Genomic DNA, 9,107 nt, shown 5'->3' with positions numbered 1-9,107 from the left:
TCTGGTTAAAGTTCAATAAAGATGGTGGTTTAGGTTTAATTAAAAAAACAAATTGTGTCTGAATTCAACTTTCTTCTTACTAAACCATAATGGGAATTTTTCTCTAACCTCAACCATTTGTTGTAGTAGTCTGAACAGGAACACAAGACGGGCTGTTACTGCGAGCAAGATCAGAAGCCATATATATATATATATATATATATACATAAAAACTATGTAGGAATGTAGGCTCCTAACAAATGTACTATAAATCATCATACCAGTCATCGTGTTCATGTTGCATCACAGAAACATTTCAAAACCAACCTGTAGGATTTGTACATATTTGCTCAATAACTTAATTCTCTGCTGATGTGCAGCCAAAACGCTTCAGTCTGTGGCAATAATGCATCCACAGCCTCTCTCGACCAAAATCGGAACTGAAATCCAATTACATTTTTTACTTTTTTTTTTATTAAGGTACATTACAGTATGTCAACCTCCACTATTGCCATGTTTGTTGTCTCCTTAGAATCTCTCGATTCTGTGTTGACCTCTAGTGGATGTGTTGCTTAACATCCTTGTCAATTTACAAAATGTGTACCAAAAAAAAGGCAAAATAGATTAAATATTAGCTAAACAAGGACATCAACATCCCAGGCAACATGTCAGGACAAAAACAAAGATAATGAGGAAGGAATCTGAGGAAGGAATTTTTTCTCTGAAGTTAACACCTTATCACTATCTGCACTGATCTCATACTGGGCCTCTGGTACGTACCTCACTGGTGTAAATCAATCATAGCAACCCCAGAATTCCTCTAAGCTAGTCTTTTGTCAAACAGAGAGATACATTCATGCCCCAGTTTGACAGGAGTAAATTATACTGCTATTATTTATAATGGCATCATAATGAGTGCAAGTAATCTTGGTGTGCAATTGCCAAGGCCTTGATCTGTACACTACATGGAAAATATCCAATCACTGATGTTGTTACCTGCACCTGAGTTTTGTAAATTGCCTAGACAAGTCAAAATGTGCATGTTACCATCATTGTAGAATTTCAACAGAATCACAGAATGGTGCTCACCATCGTTTGTATTAATTGCCCACCTCTAACATCAGCCAGACAACTCCAAAAGGGGGCGACAACATTTGATTGTGTGACTGATATGAAACAGTCGGGATTATTTACAGTATCCAGTGCCTGAATGCACAGACAAACTGTTCTAACATCAGGGTTGTAATATTTAAGTCTGATGTTGGAAACCAAATACATTCTGAATTTAGGTTGTAGGCCTGGTACCAGAATAGAGAGACAGAAATGGGCTTTAAAAGATTTTAAAAAGGATAATTTTTTTTCATTGAATAAAATTAATTATTGATTCAACCATTGTGTACCTTCAGAAAGGCTTGATAGCAACATTAGACTACTGTTTCAAAGCTATATACACAGTAACTAGAGTATGTAAAAAAGAACATTAAAGTAGCAGATAAATATTGTAGGCGACCATCTGATTCAGTCGGACAGTGTGGTATTTTAGACATGTGTATCTAGGCCACTATTTTTGTTGTTATGGATACTTTCATAGAGGCATAAGGCTTAAGAAAGGAGAAAAACTGAGGTGCCTAAATCCTCTTTAGCCTCCTTGTGGCATCAGGTTCTTTTGATGTTCTGATCTTGTGAAGATTTTACTAAACTTTTCATGCAGGTTATTTTGTTATGAAATTTCTGCTTGGTTATGTACAGGGAACAAAATGCTTATTTTCTTTGCTCTGTCACAAAAAATGATGTGAAAAGACAATAATTTATTTCTCTTCTCATGCACCTTTTTAGCAAATCTACCTAATTTCCCATTCACATTTTATAGTTACAGTTTCAACAAAATTCAAAAGACAATATTATGAGTGATTAAAGAACTTGATGCATCTTTTTGACAACTACTTTTTGACAACTTTGTCAACTACTAGAACTTATTTTTGACTGAGTAGTCAATAATTTCAGATTAAAAATCGTTTCTGTCTTGACATTGCTGTGTTTAATTCAGTGCAAGAAATATTAATATCTAGCACCTTTTGTTTCTTTTAACTTTGTATCACTTTAGAAAGACTAATGTCACATTTAGGACATAACTTGCAAAATGTAGATTTTTTCCCCCACAAGTTTTCTGGTCAATTTTAATTGTGTAAATAATAACATGATCAAATCTGTGGGTCAGCAGGGGAAAACATTCTCCTTACAGTTTAAACCCAAATCATTTTAATTCCATTTGGCTTTAACAGTTGTGGTGAACAGCTCGATCCTGCGTAGCATTGACAAGTAAAGTTTTCAGCCCAAGTTTCAAGGTCGGTGGTGGAGGGTAAACCAATGGCCACATACTTCCTCTCAGTGTGTAGGATTTTGAAGTAGGTGGGATTCAGGTGCAGGTAGTGGGTGGAGTTGTAGTTTTTTCTGACACAGCGGCCTTTCCCTTGACACAGGACCTCACTGCAGAGCATGGCTGCTGCTGTCACATTAACGATGTAAGGGTTGAAGGTCAATGTCAGGTATTCAGACAGAGACTGACAGGCAGCCTGCAGGAAGAGGGTGAAGTTTACAGGTTAGACTTTATTAAAATGGAAAGAAAAGTCCAAACAGGATTAATACATTTCAGGTGACATTTGATATGGAAACACACACTTTTCCATCTAAGAAAAAATAAAAGAAACATAGAATAAATATGGATTTTTAGTAATTTGTGTCACTGGTAAATGAAAAGAATAACGTTTAATAGTAAATAAGTATAACAATAGGCTGATATAGTATATAGTATAGACTGATATTTGTGTATATTTTTTAGAGCTAAAGAATTATTTATCAAGTGAAAAAAAACATACAGAAGAATTTCACATAGTTCTTTCACACATCTGTCGACAGAGATAACAGATAATTCAGTGACATAGCAGTTATAGTTCCTCCTCTGTTAAAAGCATGGTCCAGTATCTTCCTGTTGATGTATTACACAGCGGTTTATTGTGGTGGCAAACGCATCGTAACCTTCCTTCCTTCTATCTGGTTTCTGTTCTTTGGCCAAGAAAACATTTTCTTACAGTCAGACAAAATATCAGAAAAAAAGGAAACTTTTGGAACTAAAAACAGTACATATTATCTTATACTGTATGTACTCTACATTCACAATAGTATGTCAGCATTGAGCACACTAGTGATTGAACTTTACATAACTGTGGTTACCTTATTGTTGTAGTCTTGGGTTCCTCCCCACATTATGACCCCGGAAGCTCCTAAAGCTGCTGACTCTCCCACAGTGCTCACCAGGTCTCTCTGAAAGATGACAGTTTTAAAGATCAACTTATGCAGACTGAGCTTTTAAAAAACATTCTAGGAAGTGTCTTAAGCTAAGACAAGACAGCCAGTGCATTGTTCATGAACTAGAACACAATTTAAAGATCCAGGTCTATGATTGGTCAATATCTTATCACAGGCCAGATTACCCCAAGGCTTATAAACGGTTGTTCTTTCTCAATTACTTTATTTATTTATGTTTTTTACAATTATGATAAAAGATTATTATGGAATACTTTAACAATAATACCAAAAATATCCATCCATATGCATCTTGAACCTATCTTGTGTTGTTAAAATGTTTTAATCCACCTGTTTCTGCAGCTCTTACCCTGCCCTTGTCTGTCGCAAGAAAGATGTGTTTGTAATTCAGAAAGGTTATCAGGTTCATAACCTCCATGCAAATATGTCTGAAATTTTAGAACCTAAATACATCTACACAAGTGAAGAACACTGCCAACTTCATTTTCAAATTTAAAAATCAACATGTGTACATTATAGGAATCCGATTGTCTCACCAAACTCAGGAACTCCTTGGTCTGATGTCTGTACAACGGCCTGGAGTAAACATAGATTGGTACTGTATATGGACGTTTAGGCAGCGCCGCCACCCTCATAGCCTCCTGAACACGGTTGCGGACATAAAGAGCAGCCTTGGGGGAATTCCTCAGAGTGAGGTGGAGGTAGATTGAGGGGAAGAGGGCAGTGCTGTGCTTCCACAGCCACATCATCTGATTGTTCTGCTTCTGGGCCTTTGTGGAACACTCTCCTTTATAGTCAGGCTTCTTCCAGTCATAGTTGTAGCAATCAGGGAACAGGTAGAAGCCCCAGCGGTGGCTCGGACGTTCATCAGTGCCAAGGCTGATGGTCTTCTCCATGAAGCGCCGGCCAGCTTGCTGGAACTGGTTCTTAGCCAGTTTGGAAATTTGCTTTGATGATAAAAATGGGGCCACCTGCAGTGCGTGAGAGATGGACAGTTTCTGATAAATACGTTTGGATCCCCAGTTCTGGTCCCACAGGGGGCGCCAGGATTCCCAGTCGATGACAACCAGCCCAGGAGAAGAATCTTGGTAGATGTAGCGGTCTATTTGACTTTGCACCTTGGCGAGATGCTCTGTCAGGTTGCCATTTTGGGGGACTCCTCCTCTGTAGAGTTTGTGCTTTATGGTGTTGACTTTAGGGTAGAGGCCAAGGTGGTCCTCATAGAAGATTGTGAGGAACTGACCAGGCTTGGCAGCAGGTGTGGTCACTCCTTGGAAGGCTGCTGTGTCCAGTGGGATTTCTAGCTGTTGACATTGCTCAGTAGGGGCGTTCCATATGACCACAAAGGGGTGGTCATGGATCAGCGGTGGCTCAGTATTTGGCAGGGCAAGGATGGTTGCACTAGCTCTGACGCTACAGAGGACAACGCAGAACAAGCGTAGTGTGGCCATTGTGACAACTGTAGACAAAGAAACAAATAAGGTCAATCCAATACACTAACCCTAACCCTAACCCTCATCTTAAAACTGATGAAATGAACTCCACAATATTAAACAGTGACAGCAAGTTTACACTGGTGGTGCAGGATTGTAATTTCTCACTTCTTCATATGCAAATACTTCAAATTAAGGAGATATTACATTAACATCCTATCTGTATCTTTTTCATAGTTCATTTAACATCATGTCATATGCAAATAATTTACACAACACAAATCATATTACTTTTTTTTGGACACAAAGAGGCAGAATAATAATATCAACAACAAAAATCACCAAAACTTGAGCACATCAGCTGTTAAAAAAGTGGGACGGTATTAACATATCATCATTTCTTACCTGCTGCTCTCTTCAGGAGCCTGTGAAGGACTGATCACTCTTTCTGAACTTCTCTGTTTGTATTTGCTGTCTCATATGCCAGAAAAAAAAAAAACAGTTTTCACACTTTCACACAAAGATAGCCATCTGCTCAGTGTCATCTGAGCCCAACTTTTTCTTGCAAATTGTAGACTGAAGACAGCTTTTAATTTCCATGAATACACATACTGGCTGATTACATAACTCAACACAGACTCTTATGGTTAGGCTAGGTTAGGTTAGGTTAAACTTTGTTAAGAATGTGGGAAATTGTCTCTGACTCCACATAAAAAACAAGACATAAATCACAAACACAAACAACAACACTTTTAACGACAACCGTAAATTACAAATGCCAACAAACAGCAGCTTAAAAAGAATGGCAGTGACAACTGAATACAGAGATTGGAGTTCAATTACAAAGTAACAATTGCATAATTAACAATCAAACAATTGTTGCACTTGGCACAAAAACATTTCGTGTAGGCATTGTTTGTGGATCATGGGAGTCTAAAACACAGGAAGCAGTTCAAATTGGGAGTGCAGTGGATGAGACAGATCACTCGTGATGTCAAGTTTTCTTTTTGATGCTCAGCATGTACAGTGCATGCCATAAGCTGCACCTGTTGTATATCATTTTAGATTTTGGATTTTGCTGAATCTATTAGCCATTTTGGACTGTGTAACTTTACACTTGACATCCAGGTGTCCGCACCAAGTGACCACATTTAAATGATGGTGTACAAATTCTTGTACACCATCTTGAGAACTTTCTGGCTCATTCCGAAGTCCTTTAGATTTCTTAAGAGGTATAACCTCAGTATTACTTTTCTAAAAACACAATATCGATACAATTAAGTCTTTAAAATTTAAAAAGTGACAAATGTAAAGTAACCTAAATGTCTAACCTTTTCAGCAGTGTACCCTATAATTATAAGATTTGACATCAATTTGGTATATGTTATTTATTAGAGCTGAAACAACTAATCGATTGCTAAATTAATCGTCAACTATTTTGATAATCGATGAATCGGTTTGAAGCTTTTTTCATGATTAAAACAAGATTTCCAATTGTTTAAGCTTCTTAAATGTGAGTATTTTTCTTCATTTCTTGCTCTGGCTAACAAAGAAGTCATTATAAGTTAATCATTTTGGTTTGTGGACAAAACAAGACGTTTGAGAACATCATCATTTCCAGGTTTGACGAACACCGATGAACATTTTTTAAGGTTTTCTGATATTTTATGGACCAAAGGATTGATCGATGAATCGATAAAATAATCGACAGATTAATCGATTATGAAAATAATCGTTAGTTGCAGCTCTATTATTTACTTCATATATTCATGTCTTTGGTCTTTTTAATGTTAATCTCCAGAGCACTTGCGTGGCACAAATTCTGGAACTGATAACAGAACTGGAGGCAGCTGAAAGTGGGCTGTGTCCGTGTCCTACCTGTAGGAGACTGACAAGAGCCGTATCATACATGTAATAACACTAAAATTTGAGTTTTAGACTCAGGTTTTTTTTAAAGAAAAAAATGTGACAGGACCTTGGGATGTGGCCGGATTTAAAATAGTCACAAACAGGATATTTGATCCACCAAATAAGACCACATTCACTGTGAGATCCAGACGCTTGCAGGATAATATGTTTCTTTATAGTGTAAAGGGCAGAACTATAACCAATAAATAATCCTGGCGTTCTCTGGTGTGTAGTAAGTTGAAGGTCACCCAAAGACAGACATTATCCTGAAGCATCCTTGCTCCAGCTGTGTGTGTTGGAACATAATTATATAGGGAGTGGCAAAGAAGTGTCTGTCTTCGGATGAAAATGTCTCAGCTTTTTTGTTGGTTTTTTTTTTCTTCTTTTTTTTGACATGTGGGTTTATTCATGTGTCATCATAGATGACAAAGCAGACTTTAATCTCTGTGTCCACACCTCTTCCTCTTGTTTTGGACAGAAACCTGTTGCGATGTGATTAATGTTTCCAGGCTTGTTGTTTTGGCTGTGAAAAGCACACTGGTGCTCTTGTGAAGCGTCTCCACTCATCATGTTGCTGAGTCTTGTTGTTGCAAGTTGTTCCGATGGCTTAGTTCCGACCTGGAACTAACATCCATCCGCAGTGAACCAATTCCACCCAGATTGTGTGAAGTAGGACTGTTCACACATGGCATTACAATGCGACCTGGGTGCGTCTCCAGTGAGCACATATGATCAGATCAGGCGATCAAATACACACTAAGGTCATGACATGACTGTCTGCAAAATGTTTACATGCTCAGGATTACAGATAAATGCACCCTGTGTGATTGGATATGAGGCCACATTCAGGATGCATTGGAGCAGGCTCTGGTCATGATTGGATCACTGAGGATGGATGTGAATACCAGGTCTGAGCAGCTCACAGCTCACCTGGCATCCTACCTTTACATGTGCTGATAAGTAGAAACAGAAACATTCATGGATACTGAAGTAAAGTCTTTATTTGTAGTGCATTTACATTCAGGTAACATTTTATGTGTGTTGCATAGTTCTTTGCATATTGTGTTTCCAATCTTCAGAGGAAAAACAAAAAAATGACCATCATGAGAGAAGTTTATCTCTTCAGACCTAAACGTGGCTTCTTTGAGATGAAAGCACTGACTCATTTTAAACCAGTGTCACACAGACTCATGACACACGTGTGCTTAACTTAAAAGAACCTGTAATAAGATGTGATTGACACAACCCAAATCAGAATTCCATTGATCTCTGCTCTGTGTTTAATTTGGACAACATTTTATACTGCTGTATTTTAAGAAGTAGGCATTAACACTTTATGAGCCTCTGAGTCATGTTTTAAAATTCAGTATGTGCCATGTTTTCCATGCTGTACAGTGTTTCGTCATATCTACAGTACTGTTCATCAGCTTCAGAGACAGTAGCTGCTTGTTAGCCACACTGAGATGAAATAAATAAAAACACCCTGTTAATCTGAGTTCTATTGTAATAGTAACTTTGATGCAGTCCTTGAAAAGCAAACCTTATCATCTTATTAAAGAGTGACACACCTGACAAAAAGGACCCTTAACAGATAAGTTTTATTTTTTAATCAATTAAAAAAAAAATCTAATAAAAATCAATAACACCCACAATGTGTGCCAGCCACTTCTAAAACAGGCTCAACATGTGGTGCTTCCTGGCAAGCTGCATTTCAGTATTGCGAAAGCAAGAGTACAAAGTCAGTCAACAGCTTATTATTCAGAGGTTTCATGCCATCAGAATTAAATCTTCAAAAATATCAAAAACCGAATTCTGCGATTGTCTCTCTACATACATTACGAGTGTATGGCTATGTTACCTTTGGTTTAGTCTTAAAAGTTGTAGATCTACAATGAGTCCAACTATGAAGCTTTTAAAAGTTAGCCTGTCCCATCAGAATCATGTGGGGTGGCTTAAATGGAGACTGTTTGGAAAAAGAGAGGTGACACATCATGGTTGTTTGGTTAATTGTTTGGTTAATTGTGAAGCCTTTGTTACTTTCTTTTGTTCTTCTTTTAGTAAATAAATCCCCTCCAGTTGTTATATTACTGCTATAGCAGCATATATTCTCACCTCTTCAGGAGCTGCCATTGTTGTTATTAAAGCTTGAGTCCATTTGATCCTGAACATATTGACAAACATCATCATAATGAACTGTGCAGGTAGACATGACAGTTAGTTTCAGTCTGATGCATTTTTTGTCCCTTTGCCTTTGGTAATGTTTTTAGTATTTAAAGGGCTTCAAGCACCTACATTTGTCTTTATTGTTTTCTAGGAAAACTTAAGTTAATGATTACTATTATGAAGTAAAGGGGATTTTAGAAATTACGTGTTGTCACTATACCCAAGACATGACCGTAGCTGTCAGTAGTTCCTCTTCTGTGACTCGTCCGAACCAATGTGGTTTGATTACAACTGAATAGG

The 9,107-nt window shown here is 37.6% G+C and overlaps 1 protein-coding gene across 1 annotated transcript; it reads right to left on the bottom strand.

Moving 5' to 3' along the window:
• Nucleotides 1–1,996: 1,996 nt before the first annotated feature.
• Nucleotides 1,997–4,755, bottom strand: LOC131469869 (hyaluronidase-1-like). The gene is made up of 3 exons (XM_058645279.1): nucleotides 3,840–4,755; nucleotides 3,211–3,300; nucleotides 1,997–2,552 (listed from the first exon to the last, which is right to left on the bottom strand). The coding sequence occupies exons 1-3, from the start codon at nucleotides 4,752–4,754 to the stop codon at nucleotides 2,223–2,225; spliced, it is 1,335 nt and encodes a 444-aa protein (XP_058501262.1). The 5' UTR covers nucleotide 4,755; the 3' UTR covers nucleotides 1,997–2,222.
• Between the last annotated feature and the right edge of the window lie 4,352 nt (nucleotides 4,756–9,107).

This window comes from Solea solea, chromosome 12, assembly GCF_958295425.1.
Source record: "Solea solea chromosome 12, fSolSol10.1, whole genome shotgun sequence".
Lineage (NCBI taxonomy): Eukaryota > Metazoa > Chordata > Actinopteri > Pleuronectiformes > Soleidae > Solea > Solea solea.
The sequence above is the reverse complement of the archived record's forward strand: the minus strand, read 5'-3'. Positions and strand labels throughout refer to the sequence as shown.

Bases quoted from the DNA above. Each gene is read 5' to 3' on its own strand.
- LOC131469869 (XM_058645279.1), bottom strand. From the start codon at position 4,754: ATGGCCACACTACGCTTGTTCTGCGTTGTCCTCTGTAGCGTCAGAGCT. The intron at 3,301-3,839 runs GTGAGACAATCG...GTCATCTTTCAG, and splicing joins CCAAGGAGTTCCTGAGTTTG to AGAGACCTGGTGAGCACTGT. The intron at 2,553-3,210 runs GTAACCACAGTT...CTCTTCCTGCAG, and splicing joins CCCAAGACTACAACAATAAG to GCTGCCTGTCAGTCTCTGTC.